We start from the raw sequence: 20,607 nt of genomic DNA on the forward strand, positions 1-20,607 counted from the left end.
CAAATACTATTTGCAAGTGTACCCCAAATTGATGTTTCGATGTGGTTCTAAATGCAAAAAATGGTCGCAACAAATATTGATCTGATTTACATTTCTCTTTTGTTCATTCACTGTGAATTTTGTTAAATGATAGTTTTTTTTATTAACCCTTTTATGTATGAAAGCATTTTTAGGTTGCAGCATTTTTTCCACACCTGCGTAAAACGTTGACACAGTACTATAGCTCTATGAAACTTTATGGGACCTGGAATTGTCTACTAGAGAACTACGCATACAGGTCAGATTGTAAAGATTTATCAAGAATTTTTGAACAGCAGTAAAATGAAAAAAACAACACACTATAAAATTGGTACAGTGGAAGTTACAAATCATTTTGTCGCATAATGAACACCACCCAAAGCAAAATTCAAACTTTTTTTGAATTGAGGGGATTTATTTATTTTGTTCCCATTTTCCAGCACATTACGGTATATGGGACAATGAATGCTCTAATTTAAAACTATATCCCGTTTAACAAAAAAACAAGCACTCCTACAGTTATGCTTGCTATTATGGCTGTTCTAAAAAAGGTAGGAAAATACAAAAGTACGTGTCATGGTCAAGAGGGGATTATATCGTCTTTGCAACTAAGTTTCAATGTTCCGCAGAAACAAAAATTATTTCTTCTCAACAATTACGGCAATAGGTTTTTGGTGCACCCAATCATACTTTTATTATTTTCAGATTAAAAACAAAATCTACCACATTAAACATCTGCAAAATCAGTAAATATTGCAAACGTAAAATTTTTGGGGTGGCTTGTAAATATAGTTATGTGTTGGGTATATGCTACCATCAGATAACAGTGTGCAATTATGTGAAACTGATAACACTGGATTAAAAATATTTCTTAACAGGAATAAATGTGTGGAAAGATAGCTAAATCTGCCTAAAATATGGCTCAACAGGTATTCTGAGAACAGAAGATATCCACTGCTAAAGTAATGAAAAATCCAGCACGTTCTAACTGTAGATTGCTTTGGGATTGCACACATCTAATGGCTAAAGTGCTATTTCCAAGCTAAAAGTGACATAAAACACGCATCTGCTACAAAATGATTGATTCCTTAGTAACCCATGTGTTACAATATAGTCTAACTTTTAAACTTGTGCACCAACATCTCCATTCCCTTTGGATTCATTCTCATGTTTTGAATTCATCTTGCTTTCTAACAGTTGAAAGACGAATATATTGAGATACTGTCAACAGCTTTCTAGATTCTTACTGAAACCTGACACGCTTGGCCTAGTGTTGTGTGTATGTGGTAGTCCGGAGAGGTGACAGCTATATTATGGGTATTGGAACCTAATATAGTCACTGTCCTTACATAACATTTTCAGTAAATCAAAAGTACTAGCGAATACAAGAAACTTTTTAATACATGTTATATTGTACATATGCTTTTTCTCTACTTATGAGACACTTCTTTCACTCTGAAAAACGGATACAAATTTGTCTTGATCAATACAAGACAGACTGCCAACTCACTGAAAGATTGGCAAACAAGCAATATCAATGATTAAATCTGACTAATTAGTTGGTAAGTCCAACTCATTCCATAGATGGTAACAAATTTGTGTGTATTACAAGGAGTGATTCAGCACCTAAGATAGATATTTAGAAGTAACATTTTAACACCTAACCACTTTAATAATTATGCAGAGATAAAATAACCTACACTTTTCCCTATCTAGATAATCCCAAAATGTGTTGTTTTCTTTTACTGTATTTCCTGTGATGCATCGTTAGAGAGGAGTCTCAAACAGGATGCCCTCACTTCTCTGCAGTGTCTAGAACAGGCCGTCATCAGGGGGCAGCGCTGAAGTTACTTACTACAGTTTCATTTATCGCAGTCCTCTGAAGATGTACTGGATCATGGTGATAGAAGTTGTTGTAGAGGAGAGCGCAGCGCCCGCTCTCTGCTTCTATCTGTGAAATAAGTTATTGTCAGGTAGCAAAGATAGGAGCAGTGAGTGACACCAGCATAGCTACACAGCTTCTAACACCGCCCTCAAATGAATCGTCATCAGGGGGCAGTGATAGAACCAGTGAGTGACACCAGCGTCGCCCCTTGATGACAATTTGTTTGAGTGCAGTGCTAGAAGCTGTGGAACAGCGCTGGTGTCACTCACTATTTCTATCTCCATTCCCTGACAATGTCTTATTTGTCTCCTGCAGAATTTATCACCATGGATTCAGGATATCTTAAAGAGGGTGGCAATGCAAGAACGCGTAGTAAATAACTGCAGTGCTGCCCCCAGATGGCGTCCTGCTCCAGGAGGGGCAACAGATGCTGCAGCAAAGTGAGTGCGGCCCCAGCCTTCTGTGACATCCTGTTTGAGACTCCTTTCAAATGGAAAATAACAGTTAATACAGTAAAAAAAAGAACACATTTAAGGATTTGCAAGATAGAGAGAAATGTAGGGGATTATACAGTAAAGCTACTTATAAAAGTGGTTACGGTGTAAAGATAGATATTTAGAAAGGACATATTAAGTACTGGACCACCCCTTAGTGAAGGAGCAAATTTTGACCTTAATGAACAATCCAAATTTTACAATTCTGACCAGTGTCACTTTAGTTTTCTGGAACACTTCAACGGATCCCACTGATTCTGAGATTGTTTTATCGTGACATATTGTGCTTCATGATAGTGGTAAAATTTGTTCGATATGGCCTACGTTTATTTGTGGAAAAAAATCGGAAATTTTGTGAAAATTTTGATAATTTTGCAATTTTCAAACTTTTAATTTTTATGCCCTTAATCAGAGAGATATGTCACACAAAATAGTTAATACATAACATTTCCCACATGTCTACTTTACATCAGCACAATTTTTGGAACAAAATGTTTTTTATTAGGAAGTTATGAGGGTTAAAAGTTGACCAGAGATTTCTCATTTTAACAATAAAATTTACAAAACCATTTTTTTAAAGGGACCACATCATATTTGAAGTGACTTTGAGGAGCCTTTATAACAGAAAATATCCAAAAGTGACACCACTCTAAAAACCGCACCCCTTAGGCTATATGCCCACGATGCTGAAATGCTCCGGATTTTTCCTGAGCGTTTCTGCATCTCCCTGGCAGAAAAAACGCATGTGGATTGTACATGCGGATTGTACATGCGGATTGTACATGCGTTTCTACTGCCCGAGAGAAGCGGAAGTGAAGCGTTCTTCACTGGCATTTCCGCATGCGGGTTGTCAAGCGCATTCCAAGCGATTTTAGCATCACTTGGAAAGTGCTTGACAACTTGGTCACATTATATAAATCCATGCAACAGGCATGGATTTTATATAGTGTGACCAAGTTAGTTAAAAAAAATATATATAAAAATGGTAAAAAAAAACAAAAACATTATACTCACCCTCCGATGGCCCCCGGTCTCCTTATCCGATGCGTTCGGTCTCCCCTGGTGTCTCGTGGTTGTGTAAAAGGACCTTCCATGACGTCATTTAGTCATGTGACAGGTCACGCGACAGCAGACGTCAGCGGTCGCGTGACCCATCACATGACTAAAGGACGTCATGGCAGGTCCTTTTAGACCATCGCAAGCTGCCGGAAAGCCAGGAAGCATCACTATGGAGACCGGGGGCCATCAGATGGTAAGTATAATGTATTTTTTTATTTTAAATTCTTTTTTTTTTTTTATACAGGTACTACGGTACCCGGGTCTGGATGAGAGTCTAATGTTTTGGAGTGTCCATCACAAAGCCCTGATCTCAATCCTATTGAAAATTTATGGGCAAAGCTAAAAAGGCAGATGTGAGCAAGGCGACCTACAAACCTGGATCAGTTACACGAATTTTATCAGGAGGAATGGGCCCAAATTCCAACAAACTATTGTGTGAAGCTTGTGGAAGGATATCCCAAACGTTTGACCCAAGTCATTCAGTTTAAGGGCAATGGTACCAAATACTAATGAAATGTATGTAAACTTTTGACTTTGCATCAAGTAATAAAAATGCCTTAAAACATTCTCTCTCTCTCATTATTCTGGCATTTGGCAAATATTAAAAATGATGGTAATCCTAATTGACCTAAAACGGGAAAAAAAAGGTTTATTCTGATTTCATGTCAGATACTGAGAAAACCATGCATGTGTGTCTTTTTATATAGTGTATGTAAACTTCTGGTTTCAATTGTATATATTTACCTATTTGCTGTATATACATAGTGGACATCAACTATAACTTCTATTTAGGACCAAAGCATTACTAGAACTGGTTCACCACAAGGTCTTGAAATAAAGATTACATGAAAAGGATATGCATTTGACAATTAACTAACCTGAGAACATGACTCCTTCCAATTCACTTATCACAAATGAAATTCCTAGCAAATTACACATACTGAACATGATTTCACAGTATAGCTTGTAGGCCTCCAATTAAGACTAAATTGATAAATGCAGATTTGTGTGTCAGGCTGTCAAGCTGCCAGAAGCAAAAGCTGCAAAAGGCCAATTAGCACTAAATTTGCGTAGTGTTGGCAAATATTAATAATCAAATGTTAATTAAGAACAAATATAGAGCCAAATATTTATACATTTTTTTAAATCCGATATATTTCTGGTAAATTCAACATACTAGCATGTCCAAATATTCTCCTATCTGTCCTCTAGAAAACCTCTTTCACATGTACTGTACTTCATTTTCCTAAAAAAAAATCTACCCGGGATGACATCTACTAACAGTTTTTAATCAGTACACATACTGTATTTTACACATGATAAAGAGTTGTATACAATGAAAAATAAAGCAGAGTTAATTTTCTAGTGTATAGAACTAGAAAAAAAAACTATATAAACTTACAAGAAAGGTAGAATACCTTTAATCAGTTCAAGACCGGATCATTTAATTTTAAGATGTGGAATTTGTTGACGCTATATAAATAAAATTATTATTATTTATACCCCATTCCTGACCAGACATATTTTAAGGTTCTCTTGTACATGTGGTTTGAAGAGCTGTAAATTTTTCTTCTTGTTTGGATATTTAAGTAGTTTTTGTGTCTTTTTTTAATGGTATATCAGGCTTCAGGTTTAGGTCACTAATTTTTTCTTTTTTTCCTGATGTCGGGTGATATCAGTGGGAAAATAAGTGAAGTGGAGTAAATGTCTGTTTTTCCCATTTTTTATTTAGTTGTGTCCAAAAAGGACCACAGAAATACTTTAAAATATTTGTTCCACATTATGTAACAATTATTTTTATACATCAGACATGTATTTTTTATTATGGGGGACAGGGCTAGTAACAGCAATTTAGATAGACAGTGGTACTATCTATTTTTCATCAGCTATTTTTTTTTTTACTAATTAATTTTATGCTTCATTTATTTTACACATTGCACCTCCCATAAAGGCATAACAGACCTTTGGAGAGGGATTTTTTTCAGAGCTGTCTGGATCTCCTATTACCCAGCAGCTCCTGCTCCCTCCTTTTACACAGCTATCACATGACAACTGTGTATCAAGGAAGAAGTGTCTTCAGCACTTCCCATCATTGTGCACACAGAGCTTCTTTAGCACTGTGTATACAGCAATAAAGAAGGCAGAGATGGTAATAAACCATCTGTGCCTTCTCTAAGGACTCCAGCTGTCAAGAGGCTGTCACAGAGCTGGACTACTATTAAGTGACGTAGGAGCAGGAGCACCCAAAGATTAATGCCAATATGCGATCCGGAAGAAGTTAAAATATTAAAAATAATAATATGTAGGGGTGAGTAGTTGGTAATCCGTAATCAAAGCATTGCTTCTGGAATTGTGAGACCACAATTCCAAAAGCAGTGAGGAATCTTGAGGAATCTTAGCGCATTCCTCAAGTGAAATAGCCTTCTAATTCACTAATATTTTTGGGTTTGCGTGTTGCAACCACTTTCTTCAAATCCAATCAAAGATTTTATACAGAGTTCAAGTCAGGTGACTGACGACCACACCAGTATCTCACACGACTTCTGCTGAAACCAAATCTTGTTGTATTTTGATGTTTGCTAGGGATTATTTTCCTTTGGAAGGTCCAGTGATGTTTAAGCTTCAGCATCCTCACAGAAGGAATGACGTCTTCTCCTAAGATTTCCTGATACTTGATGAAACCTACAGCGTGTGGTGGACAAGATGGATTCCCAGTTTCAGAGGAAGCAAAGCAGCTTCAGAGCATCACTGAGCTACCACCATGCTTCCCTGTAGCTGGGTGTTCTTCCTCTTCTCAGACATAGGCCTACAAACGCCTTCCGCTCATCCATAGGCCTACAAAGTTTTATTTAATAGCTCCACAAAAACTTCTCTGACTTATTTTTATTGTCTGGAGCATATTGGAGATGACTTTTCTTGTGCTTTTGATTAAGAAGAGGTGCACACCTTGGAGTATGGAGCATGGAGACTTTCAGCGTTAAGTTTGTGCCTTACTGTCAAATTGAAATCTCAGTGACTGCTACAACTGAATCTTGCTGCAGGCGTTTTACAGTCATTTGAGGGGTTTTGACCACTGGTATCCTCAGGAATCTGTTGACAGTTTCCTCTTTCTGCCACATCCAGGTAGTGTAGTTTTAACTGTGAAGTTTGCTTCCAAATGTATTTCTAGGAAAATTCATTGATTTACTATCTTTTTGAATCCTTTTACTTGTTAGTGCAAGTCAATGGTCTCTTAATTTCTGGAGCATTCTCTTGACAATCCAATAATATTAGGCTGTCAAGACCATTGTGGCATGATTTGACGCGCCCCCAGGGCCGTGGGGTACTCTGTGCCGGGCCTATAGATGCTGGGGAAGGGATATGTCACAGTGGCGGCGGCCCGGTCCGTGGCCCAGGGCGGTCAACAAAAAGGGGAAGGAAAATATTTATATGGGATTTGTAGTTCTTAGGAAGTGTTCTTGACGCCACCTGTGGTTTCTGGTAATAGGTACCAGCGCCGCTTCAGACCTCTGGGGCGGTTGATAGGGCAGCTGGGTTGGAACGGCTCCCCACAGGTGGAGCGGGCCCCAGGGCAGTGTAGTATAGATGATGGTGATGCTGGGGCTTGTGGTGCAGGAGAGATGGCGCAGCGGAAATAACTGACGGAGGCAGTGGAGTGCAGTCATCCGAGTTTACTCACAGTTCTGTTCAAGTTCCTCAGGTACACTGTACGGGTGTGTCTGCCTCCCGTGTCGCATTGCGTCTACAAGACAAGGAGTCCAGCACTTTCTCAAGTATATCAGGTGTGCTTGACGGAACCCCGCTTTCTTTATGTTCCTTACTAGACTGACTTCCCGCGCACAGTCTTCTCCCTCCTGCCCTGTGCTTTCCCAAACACAGTCCCGATCGGGTACTCTGAAGTCCCTCTGGGCAACCTGGAGTTCCTGGACCTACTTGATGCCCTTTACGGTGACTAGGGTGAGACTGTGGCAACTGCACCATGGAAGTGCAGAAGCCTCTGGTTTTCCAGCCGAGACCTGGAGTAACACGGCTGGTCCAGGGACCGGTTCCCTTCTTGCGGCCTGATCCCTCTGACACTTGGCAGACTCGGGCGTACGGGTGCCGTCCTCCACTCACCGTACCCCCTGGGATCCTTTCTGTTAATGGAGCCTTTGTCCTCTGCTCCCCTCCTGGGCCTCTCTTACCAGGCCCCAATTATGGAGCAGAGCTCCTGAAGAGACTCTGCTCCCCTCCTCTCCTCACTACTCACTGACTGACTGTCCTGCCACCCTAAGATGGCTTCCCTTTATATACCTCCTATTATGGTGCTCCCTTACTCTACATCCTCCACACTCACCCACTACTGGTTCCCCCTCTCTTTGGTTCCCCCCACTCCAGCCAGGGACAGGGTTCAGCAGAAACACAGTGCATCTTGCCCTTCCAGCCGGCCTGGAGTAGTGTAGTGTTGAATGCGGGTGTTGGGATTCCGGGCAGCACTCCGTCCTTACCTGAGAGAAGGAGACACCACACCTCTGGGTGAGGTGCAGTACCTCTGTGGCGACTGAACCCTCAGGGGAGCCACAGATTCCTAAGGAATGCTGCCAGAAGCAGGAGTCTGGCGGTTATGACCTGCTATAAATGTGATGCATAGCCAGGGAGGGGGGCTATACTAACTACTAAAGACTCTTGTCATGAAGAGGTTAAATAATGCAGAAACTGCAGTAGTGGGTAAAAGTGGCAATTTTTATTGAATTTGAAGAAGCCACTTATTATATTAGGTGTGTTGAGGTATTTGAATTTTTCTTGTTTGATTGGTTTGTTGTAAGCCACAGAAAGTTTTTACATTTTGCTAATAAACCTAATTTGCAATGGAGGTTGAATCGTTTTGACTGCGATTGTATATTATCAACATTGAACCTTATCTACTATTTTGCTACTAAATTATTCAGGTCATCCTGCAGGAATATTCAATGGCACTGTATCTACAATACCACAGAGCTTTGTGTAACCTATGAAAACAGAATTAATATTATGTACAGGTTAAAGGAAATTATGACGATTAACGCCCACAAATCGCTTATATGGTCATGTAGCTCATTAAAAGATAAGCCAATCTGTACTTTTATTTATAAAATTTGCTGACCCATAATCGAAAAACACACTTTTTAATACATATGCAAATAAGACTGAAGTGCTCTGGGGGTGATTGCGGAACTTTCCGAACTTCTGCATCTCCAGCTCTATCCCCAGCCTAGCACCTTGTTCTTCTGCTTGGCTGACAGCTCACTGTTTTGACTACACAGCCAGTGATCTGTCAGTCAAGCAAAAGATACAACAAATGAGGACTTTGGATAGATATGAACTCTGATATTATACACATGAGACTCGGATCCCTTCATTGAGCTGATCTGCTGAACGATCAATAGTTAGTTCATGCCAATTCTCTATGGGAAATCTGCTCAGCCCTGCTGAAAAGGACAGTACGCTGTCTTGTAGCTTGAGCATATTTAACCCCTTTACTACCCAAGGTGGTTTGCATGTTAATGACCAGGCCAATTTTTACAATTCTGACCACTGTCACTTTATGAGGTAATTACTCTGGAACGCTTCAATGGATCCCCCTGATTCGGAGATTGTATTTTTGTGACATATTGTACTTCATGATTGTGGTAAAATTTCTTCTATATCATTTGCGTAAAAAAAGAAAATTTGGCGAAAATTTTGAAAATTTTGCAATTTTCAAAATTTGAATTTTTATGCTCTTAAATCAGAGAGATGTCACACAAACAGTTAATAAATAACATTTCCCACATGTCTACTTTACATCAGTACAATTTTGGATCCAAATTTTTTTTTTATTAGGGAGCTAGAAGGGTTAAAAGTTGACCAGCGATTTTTCATTTTTCCAACAAAATTTACAAAACCATTTTTTTTAGGGACATCACATTTGAAGTCACTTTGAGGGGTCTATATGACAGAAAATACCCCAAAGTGACACCATTCTAAAAACTGCACCCCTCAAGGTGCTCAAAATCACATTCAAGAACTTTATTAACCCTTTAGGTGCTTCACAGGAATTTTTGGAATGTGGAAATAAAAATGAATATTTAAAATTTTCACAAAAATGTTACTTTAGACCCAATTTTTTTTTATTTTCGCAGGGGTAAAAGGAACAAATGGACCCCAAAATTTGTTGTGCAATTTCCCCTGAGCACGCAGATACCCCATATGTGGGGAAAAAACACTGTTTGGGCGCACGGCAGGACGCCATGCTGCGTTTGGGGAGCCTCTGATGTGCCTAAACAGTGGAAACTCCCCACAAGTGACACCATTTTGGAAACTAGACCCCTCAGGGAACTTATCTAGATGTGTGGTGAGCACCTTGAACCCCCAGGTGCTTCACAGAAGTTTATAACATTGAGTCGTGAAATTAAAAAAAAATCAAACTTTTTCCACAAAAATGATGTTTGAGCCCCAATTTTTTTTATTTTCACAAGGGTAAGAGGAAAAAATGGACCTGAAAAACTTTTGTGCAATTTCTCCTGAGTATGCCAATACCCCATATGTGGGGAAAATACAGTGTTTGGGTGCACGGCAGAGTTCAGAAGGGAAGGAGCACTGTAACTTTTTGAACGCAAAATTGGCTAGAATTGAGAGTGGACGCCATGTCGCGTTTGGAGAGCCCCTGATGTGCCTAAATAGTGGAAACCCCCCACAAGTGACCCCATTTTGGAAACTACACCCCTCAAGGCTTTTATCAAGGGGTATAGTGAACATTTTGTACCCAGAGGTACGACACAGAATTTAATAACATTAGGTCATCATATTGAATAAGTTGTCATTAGTCTTGAGAGCAAGTGCTCGCTACTTGAGTTTGTATCGGGTACTCAGGTATGCACCATGTATCGCGCGTGCTCGAGTGACATGCTCGAGTCACAACCCGCATGTTACACGGTTATTAGACACCCAAAAAAAACCACGCGGGGATCGCTCGTGCATGGCAGGCAATCCCCGCAATGTTTTTTTGGCCGCGAAGCATATGGGGTGGAGACTCAAGCATGTCACCCGCGATACTCAGTGCATACCCGAGCACCCGATGCATACTCAAGTAGCGAGCACTTGCGCTCAACACTAGTCGCCATATCGTCAGCTTTTCTTTTTTTTTTCACTTTTGAAAAAAATCCCAACCCTAACCCCAACCCCAGCCCTAACCCTAGCCCAACCCCAGCCCTAACCCTACCCTAGCCCAACCCCAACCCTAGCCCAACCCCAACTCTAGCCCAACCCTAACCCTACCCTAGCCCAACCCTAACCCTAGCCCAACCCTAACCCTAGCCCAACCCTAACCCTAGCCCAACCCTAACCCTAACCCTAGCCCAACCCTAACCCTAGCCCAACCCTAACCCTAACCCTAGCCCAACCCTAACCCTAACCCTAGCCCAACCCTAACCCTAGCCCAACCCTAACCCTAGCCCAACCCTAACCCTAACCCTAGCCCAACCCTAACCCTAGCCCAACCCTAACCCTAACCCTAGCCCAACCCTAACCCTAGCCCAACGCTAACCCTAGCCCAACCCTAACCCTAACCCTAGCCCAACCCTAACCCTAACCCTAGCCCAACCCTAACCCTAGCCCAACCCTAACCCTAGCCCAACCCTAACCCTAGCCCAACCCTAACCCTAACCCTAACCCTAGCCCAACCCTAACCCTAACCCTAGCCCAACCCTAACCCTAGCCCAACGCTAACCCTAGCCCAACCCTAACCCTAGCCCAACCCTAACCCTAGCCCAACCCTAACACAACCCCAACCCTAACACAACCCCAACCCTAACACAACCCCAACCCTAACACAACCCCAACCCTAACACAACCCCAACCCTAACACAACCTCAACCCTACCCTACCCTAACACAACCCTAACCCTAGAGTTTATTTTTTACGCCATTCCTCGTGTGGTATAAGTGATTAGACGACTTTATTCTTCAGGTCAGTGTGATTACAGCGATACCAGAATCATATCGGGTTTTTATGATTGACAGCTGTCACACACTAAAAGACGCATTTTTTTGCAAAATCTAGTTTTTGCATCGCCATATTTTGAGAGCTATAATTTTTCCATATTTTGGCAGACAGTCGTGTGATGGCTTGTTTTTTTGCGGGATGAATTGATGTTTTTATTGGTACCATTTTCAGGCACGTGATATTTTTTGATCGCTTTCTATTACGATTTTTGGGAAGCAGAATAAACAAAAGCCAACAATTCAGGAATTGTTTTTTTTTTTTAATTTTTTTTATGCTGTTCCACGTTTGGTAAAATTGATAAGTTACCTTTATTCTTCAGGCCAGTACATTTACAGCGGTACCACATTTATATCGTTTTTCTATGTTTTGGCGCTTTTACACAATAAAAGTTATTTTATAGAAGAAAATATTTTTTTGCATCGCTTTATTCTGAGAGATATAACTTTTTTATTTTTCGGCTGATGGAGCTGTATGGTGGCTTGTTTTTTTGTGGGACAAGATGACCTTTTCAGTGGTACCATTTTTATTTATATTCGTCTTGTTGATCGCGTTTTATTCCATTTTTTGTTTGGCGGTATGATAAAGCATCGTTTTTTGCTTTGTTTTTTTTATTTTTTACAGTGTTCACTAGAGGGGTTAACTAGTGGGACAGTTTTATAGGTCAGGTCGTTCCGGACGCGGCGATACCAAATATGTGTACTTTTAATTATTTTGTTGTTTTTTCTTTTCATAATAATATTTATTGATGGGTACATTATATTTTTATTTTTGGTGGATTTTTTTTTATATTTTTACAAAATATTTTTTTTTTTCATTTTTTAACACTTTTTTTTTACTTTTATACTTTGTCCCACTATGGGACTTTCAATTTTTTTACTCTGATCGCCTGTATAGCATAGGGATGGAGCACCATCCCTGTGCTATACAGGCCGTCAGCGCTGCAGATGCAGAGGATACTTTGGTCATGCAGTGCGCATGATCAAAGTATCTTCCTACTGTCTGGTGACCCGGATGTTGTCATGACGACATCCATGTCACCATGACAACCACGGAACCCGTCCTCAGACAGCACGGGACGACGGAGAAGAGGTGAGTATTGGCGCTTACCTCCTCAATGCTGCGATCGATTTCAATCGCAGCATTGCGGGGGTTAACGTGCCGGGAGCGGTGCGGGACCTCTCCCAGCACATAGCACCGAGTGTCAGTGTAAGATGACACTCGGTGCTATGTGCACCATGTGTGACAATCAGCTGACACCCGACGGCGATCGCGTCCGCACAGCCTGTGTGCGGGCAAAATCAACAGGGCATACTAATACATACCTGGCTCTTAAGTCCCAGGGCACAGATACGCATTAGTACGCCCTGGGCTTTAAAGGGGTTAAAAGAAAACCATTTACAATTTAAAAGTAACTGTAGTTTCAAACATAAAGGGTTTTTCCCACAAATGAAAGTTCATTTTAATCAATAGATCTTGGAATAATAATAACTTCCACAATTGGATGTGTTTAAATAAAATGTTCCTGTGGTGAGATAATCTTATAAATGTTCCCCTGCTGTGTACTGTGTAATGGCTGTGTTTGACCGTGCAGGGACATGGTCTGATTATATCAAATCTCCTGTGCAGGAGAGGAAGCAAAAGAGTATACAGACATTACAGCACGGGATCATAACTTATTCTTTTTGTGAGATAAAACATTTCCCTACCTGTTTTTAAAGGGTATGTCCACTACTTTTACATTGATGCCCTATCCATAGGATAGGGCATCAATGTATGATCGGCCGGGGTCACGCACGCGGCACCCCTGCCGATCAGCTGTTATTGGTGTCGAAGGCCGGAAGTGCTCACCTGTGGGTCTCCATCGTCAAGTGGTAGTGGCCGCCGCGGTGTACTGCACATCCGCCTGCCATAGAATTGAATGGGAAGCGGATGTGTAGTACACCGCGGCGGCCACTACCACTTGATGGCAGTGCCCCGCAGGTGAGCACTATCGGCAGGGCATCAATGTAAAAGTAGTGGACAACCCCTTTAAACAAAGCTTTACTTCAAAGAAAGAATCATTTGTGATCCCCTGCTGAAATGTCAGTATACTCTTTTCCATCCTTAGCTGGCCAGGAGCTGTGGTATGATCAGACCATGTTCCTGCACTGTCAGACACAGCCATTACACAGGGGCACATTTATAAGATTATCTCAGCACAGGAACATTTTATTTAAATACAATCAATTGTGGTGTGGTCCTGGGTTCACATCCCACCAAGGACAACATCTGCAAGGAGTTTGTATGTTCTCCCCGTGTTTGTGTGGGTTTCCTCCGGGTTCTCTGGTTTCTTCCCACACTCCAAAGACATATTGATAGGGAATTTAGATTGTGAGCCCCAATGGGGACAGCCATGATAATGTATGTAAAGTGCTGCAGAATATGTTCGCGCTATATAAAAATAAAGATTATTATTATTGTGGAACTTATTATCATTCCAAGATCTATTGATTAAAATTAACTTTTGTTGGTGGGAAAACCCCTTTAAACTCGAGAATTTTTTTTCTCAGAGCTGGAGTGGTGCTTCTAATCTAAGGTCTCTGCCAGTAGTCTTATACTTAGCCGCCTGCATCTTCACCTTTTATCAGCGCCGTGTCATCTTGTGACCACAGCTCCTGACTGGCCAGAAGTCAGAAGTAACAGTAACAATCTCTCAATGCAAGGCTATAAGTACCAGAATGAGGCTCTCATCGACTTGTATTGAAAAGTGACCTGCGGCTCGCTTCAGCAAACACAGGAGAGACCCGGCACGTCACAATCTGCTGGAGACCGATGGGAGCTGCGGCGATAAAAAGTAAAGATGGCAGCAAATATGTATAAGAGTATGGGTAGGTACCTTAGATTAGAAGCAGCACTCTATAGGTAAAATAAAAAAAATGCTGGAGTAGTTGTTAACTACATAAAACAATAGTACTTGTGAATATAAGAGACTTTGTACTATGTTTTACCAGGGAAATCTGTTAGTTTCTTTCTGCCCTTATGCGCCACTTCTTCCCTTCCTCCTTCATTTATGCCTATGAGATATATTTTAGGGCTAATGAATATTTTGACACTATACATTGGCCTTTTAGGACAAACGTCTATGTCTTGAAGATTACCTCGGATAATGTAATTGTCTAGGGCATCTTCCATTCTCTTTAGGGCTTCAGTACGATTGCTACCGTGTGTCACCAACTATAAGAAACAGTATCAATGTTATAATGATGTAAAGCAAAAATTTGCAAATCACTTCTTCTCTAGTTCTAGAGACTGAAAATAATTAAATACACTAGGAAATGGTAAATAGGATATGACCATATAAGCAGTAATGTAATATTCATGCTTTTAAATGCTACACACCATTGACTAGATTTTAAAATAATGCAGCATTGCTTCCAGGCATATACGGTAGTTAATCTCAGATATCCTTCCGTCTTTTGAATACATTTTTATTCCTCATTAATTTAAAATAGATTTGCGTGAGAAAGCCAATGATTTTGGAGTTAAACACAATTATGAATCAAGAGCTGTGTTCACCTACTGATTTCTTGAATCAAAAAGCATACATAAACAGACTTCTACATCTAGTCCCCACTTTGTAGTCTTCCTTTTTCAAGGTGACTGACCAGTATTAGGAGTGAAATGAAATGTGCTTGCTATTCAATTTTGACTTATGTAGCAGGATTAGAAACTTACTTTTGAAATCATAGGATCATAGTAAATGCTGATGTCGCTTCCTTCTTGGATGCCACTGTCAACTCGCACCTTAGGCACAAAAAATAAAAAGTTACTAAGAATTGAAATGTATGAGTCAGACATACTAAATAGGCACAATGCTTTTAGGAATGCAATGAAATTTTGCAGACAATATGGCGTTCCAGTAAAAATTAACAGAACTAGCAATATTAGATAATTTTTTTTCTTTCCATGGGACAGCAATTGATAATACATCATTCCATCCACAGAAATGCAAATCACTTGTGTTTTTTTGCAATATGGCAATGTCCAAAAATTGCAACTTTTCAATGGCAAATCCGCAGCAAAATCTGCATTTGTGACATGTGGTTTTTGATGCCTGTTCATTACGGATTTCATTCATCTACATTGAAAGGGGTAACATTGGAGGTTAAAATCTGCAACAGAAATTGATACACTAAGGATTTTAAAATTCACCCGCTGATAAAATCCACAACATTTCCAGCCCCCGGTACATCTACAATTGCACATAATTATTTAAGCTGTAACAATGTGGACACAAGCTTTGTAAGTAATGGAATTATTTCAATTTAAAGTTATAATGCAAACAACAAAGGGAAACCTCATTAAATGGTCCTTCAGATGTCAAGCAAAATGATAAATGAAGCATCTGTTTAATTGGTTGATATGGGGTACAACACATTTGCATGTAGTTTGCAATTAAAACCAGATGCCCATAATTATTGAGATTAGCGGGAATAAAACATTTGGCACATAAACAATCAGTATAAAAAAGACAAAAAACAAAAACAAGGATTCTACGAAATCCATTCACTACTGAGAGTGCAGGATGTCCTTGTGCAAACTAACTACAGTCAAGTTACTATTAGTAATCCTCAATCCTGATCAGTAATTTCCCTACCTTCAAGGGAAAGGGCAATATGTTCAGGACACACAATGGGGAAAATAAGTATTTGATACACTGCCGATTTTGCAAGTTTTCTTATCTACAAAGAATGGAGACGTCTGTAATTTTTATTGTAGATACACTTCAACTGTGAGAGACAAAATCTAAAAATAGAAACCAGAAAATCACCTTGTATGATTTTTAAATAATTAAATTGCATTTTATTACATGAAATAAGTAATTGATCACCTACCAACCAGCAAGAATTCTGGCTCTCACAGAACGGTTAGTTTTTCTTTTAGAACACCTCCCACTCTGCACTCATTACCTGTATTAATTGCACCTGTTTGAGCTCGTTACCTGTATAAAAGAAACCTGTCCACACACTCAATCACACTCCAACCTCTCCACCATGGCCAAGACCAAAGGGCTATCTCAGGACACCATAGACAAAATTGTAGACCTGCACAAGGCTGGGATGGGCTACAGGACAATAGGCAAGCACCTTGGTGAGAAGGCAACAACTGTTGGCACAATTATTAGAAAATTGAAGAAACACAAGATCACTGTCAGTATTCCTCGGTCTGGGGTTCCATGCAAGATTTTGCCTCGTGGGGTAAGGACGATTTTGAGAAAGGTCAGGAATCAGCCCATGAGAGCACCTGATCAGTGACCTGAAGAGAGTTGGGACCAGTCTCAAACATTACCGTTAGTAACATACTACGCCGTCATGGATTAAAATCCTGCAGAGCATGCAAGGTCCCCCTACTCAAGCCAGCGCATATCCACGCCAGTTGGAAGTTTGCCTATGACCATCTGGATGATCCAGAGGAGGCATGGGAGAAGGTTATGTGGACAGATGAGACCAAAATAGAACTTTTTGGTATCAACTCCACTTGCCATGTTTGGAGGAAGAAGAAGGATGAGTACAACCCCAAGAACACCATCCAATCGTGAAGCAAGGCGGGGAAAACATCATACTTTGGGGGTGCTTTTCTGCAAAGGGGACAGGACAACTGCACCATATTGAAGGGAGGATGGATGAGGTCATGTATTGCGAGATTTTGGCCAACAACCTCCTTCCCACAGCATTGAAGATGGGTCGTGGCTGAGTCTTCCAGCATGACAATGAGCCGAAACACACAGCCAGGGCAACTAAGGAGTGGCTCCGTAAGAAGCATGTCAAGGTCCTGGAGTGGCCTAGCCAGTCTTCAGACCTGAACCCAATAGAAAATCTTTGGAGGGAGCTGAAATTCGATGTTGCCCAGCAACAGCCCCGAAACCTGAAAGATCTGGAGAAGATCTGTATGAAGGAGTGGGCCAAAATCCCTGCTGCAGTGTGTGCAAACTTGGTCAAGAACTACAGGAAACTGCAAACAAAGGTTTCTGTACCAAAATATTAAGTTCTGTTTTTCTATTGTATCAAATACTTATTAAATGCAAATGTTCCTACAATAAAAATTAACCTTCTCCATTCTTTGTAGGTGGGAAAACTTGCAAAATCGGCAGTGTATCAAATACTTATTTTCGCCACTGTATTATAGAAGACTCATTAATGAAATTCTGCTCACTTTGTAGAACAGTTCTATTGAAAAAAAAAATTATATAAAATGGAAGGCAAAGTCAAAAGTGAATTATATGAAGAAAAACTAGTGTACATTTTCTCTTGGTTGTAGGGTTGTTAGCTTAAAAGGTTTATAATAAATGGGGGAGTGGCTAAAACTCTTAAAATGAGTCTGTGACACCAAAAAAGTGATTTCAATTCCTTTTACAGTACTATAGTGAACTTAGCCTATATAACACCCATGCATGCAATATAGATTTTACTACTTTACTTGGACAGAAAAACAACTTCATTTCACATGTCAAAGAGGGCTCATCAGTGCACCATTCCATTCCCTCAATCAACATGCTGAGCATCTCCTATTAGCCATAGTAGACTGCATCTGAGAGTCTGCCTCCAGTAGGCATACACGCCCAAAAATGATGCACGTCAGAGTGCACGTTTTTATCTGTCTGCACCATTATAGTCTATGGCCCTATCGGCGCGTACATCAGAATCATTTTTTGCGGGGGGGGGGGGGGTTGGACGTAAGCCTTGAAGGGGCCACTGAACAAGTGCCTAAACGCAATGTCAAAGAACCATGAAATGCAAATATTACATTACCAACATTCGCAAATTCGCCTGTGCTTCAAAATAACAAACAGGGTTGTTTGCTAAATGAATGATGACATGCTACCTATGTCTGTATATAGCGACTCAAGTGTATTGTGCCAACTACTGCTCATATAGAGGTAGCCCACCGGGGGATACATCTGTTTGCCTGTGGGCCAGTCTGAGCTTTATGGCATATAATGAATTATGAAAGGGGTCTTCTCAAGTTTGAAAGTTATCCCCTAAACATAAGTTTGGGGTTAATACTTCCTGATTGCTAGAAACCAAAAATAACTCCATTAATCCCGAACATCAGGAGTCTAGAGAGCCCCATGTGATTAGAGTGGAGGTCAAACATGGTCACTACAACTCTGCTCATTCTTATGGGAGTGGCAAACATCAGCCAAGCACCGCGCTCAGCTATTTCTGGAGTCAGTGTGCATGATCGACTACGACTCCATTCACACGGGACTTTTCAGAGCCCTGGTTCCGCAGAATCAGATGAGGTCTCAGTGGTTGGACCCCCAGCAATATGGACGCTATCCGCTATCCAGTGGATATGGATCACTTCCAAACTTGGGAATACCCCTTTATATTCCATTCTGATTATGAATGTGGAGTTTCTATTCTGTAGCAGAAAAGTATGAACACATTATCTGTCCATATTTGCACACTCCCTATACATGTTCTTGAAAAGGTTAAAAACATATACCTTACTCATAAATAAGAAAATACCTAATAAAAACAGGCCAATTTATTTACAATGGAGTGCAAAGACAGACTACAAAAGCATGTGCATCGCTAGTACTGGCAATCCTGGTTTTCTTCCCCGTTATAATCTTTAGCATCAATTGACAGTTTGTTTAGTTCTCTCCTGGGTTGGTTTACAATCATGCATTTCTTATTACAAATTTTATCCTGTAACTGCATGTGGTAGGAAGAATAAACAGGGGCAATTTCATAGGACAAACGACTGATTGCTGTTAATGAGCCAGTACGTTAGTTAGTATATTGCTGATTCCTGTTTTTCTCTCTCAGTTTGACTTCATCAGTACAGCTTTAAGGGTTACCCCCTATGAAATGTTTTAAATGAGCAGTTCCTGGGGCTAAATATTTATTAAATCGCTTCTGCCAAACTTTGGTATCTGGAATATTCAAGCTCTAATCAAAATATTCAAGATGGATAGACACGTCCCACTGATCCAAGGGACACAGGAATTCAGTGAAAGCTACACAGCAGCAGGGTTTAACAGCGGCACATTGCTATGGGTGGGTGGAGGAGCCTTGAAACTCACAGACACTTTCACCTGTGGGAAGGAACCTTCCTAATAAGACAGCAGCCCAACAAGCCAGAAAGGGTCAACAGAGTGTCTGATCGATGAGAAGGATTAGTTTCAAGGATCGCGTAGGAATCCTTGTCTATTGCATTTACAGGATGGAATAGGGATGATAGATTTAGGACATTAATCAAATTTTGAAACCCAAAATTCATAGTACAAAATTAAAATATAAGATCACCTGAAAGTCAAAACTAAAATAAACAATGGCAGATGTTTTTGGATTCGCCAATATTATTACATGCTACCTATCCTGCAGCCATTGATCCCCAAGGAGAGAAAATACACCATTCACAAAAAACGCATCTATTATCCAACCATGCTATTATATGAGGGTCAGTCAATAAGTAATGCCTCCTATTTTTTTTCTCCTTAAATAAGCTAGTTATGTTAAATATTCGAATTTGGCACAATTCCTCAAACCTTCTTCTCCAATCCACAGCAATTGCAACTTCCTGCACCAATAGGTGGCAGGACTGTATCCGTTTGCAAAATGGCTGCCATCGATGTTTGTATTAGACAACGTTCTGTGATTGAATTCTTGCATGCAGAAGGTGAAACGCCCATTCGAATTCATGAGAGACTGAAAAATGTGTACAGTGATGCAACAGTGGATGTCAGTACTGTTAGACCATGGGTTCGTCGCTGTAACACAGCTGAAGGGCCATCACCGTTGGCTGACAAAATGCGGAGTGGCAGGCCAGTAACCGCAGTGACTCCAAGCAACATTCAGCGAGTCGATGACATCATCCGTGGTGACCGCCGGGTGACTGCAGATGAATTGTGTGGCATTATCTGCCTCAGTAAAGGCAGTGTGATGAAAATTATTGGACAACTGGGATACAGAAAAGTTTGTGCACGGTGGGTCCCAAGAATGCTTTTTACCATGCTGGAATACATGCCCTTGTTAAACAGTGGACCAAGACTGTGGAGATGGATGGAGATTATATTGAAAAGTGACAAATTAATGGTTAATGTTGTGGTTTTCAACCTATGTAATTGCATTTGAATTTCTTGCCAATTAAAAGGAGAAAAAA

At 40.5% G+C, this 20,607-nt stretch overlaps 1 protein-coding gene across 1 annotated transcript in view; it reads right to left on the reverse strand.

The window, feature by feature from the left end:
• Positions 1-20,607, reverse strand: part of PCCA (propionyl-CoA carboxylase subunit alpha) — a 578,010-nt gene that overhangs the window by 246,386 nt on the left and 311,017 nt on the right. Inside the window, exons 15-16 of the mRNA XM_073670397.1 lie at positions 15,172-15,240; positions 14,595-14,670 (exon numbers count right to left, since the gene is read on the reverse strand). Of these exons, the coding sequence (XP_073526498.1) occupies positions 14,595-14,670; positions 15,172-15,240 (145 nt within the window). The remainder of the gene's footprint in view (positions 1-14,594; positions 14,671-15,171; positions 15,241-20,607) is intronic.

The sequence above is a fragment of the Phyllobates terribilis genome, unplaced genomic scaffold (genome assembly GCF_046119375.1).
Source record: "Phyllobates terribilis strain yellow unplaced genomic scaffold, ASM4611937v1 Scaffold_2__4_contigs__length_985480577, whole genome shotgun sequence".
Lineage (NCBI taxonomy): Eukaryota > Metazoa > Chordata > Amphibia > Anura > Dendrobatidae > Phyllobates > Phyllobates terribilis.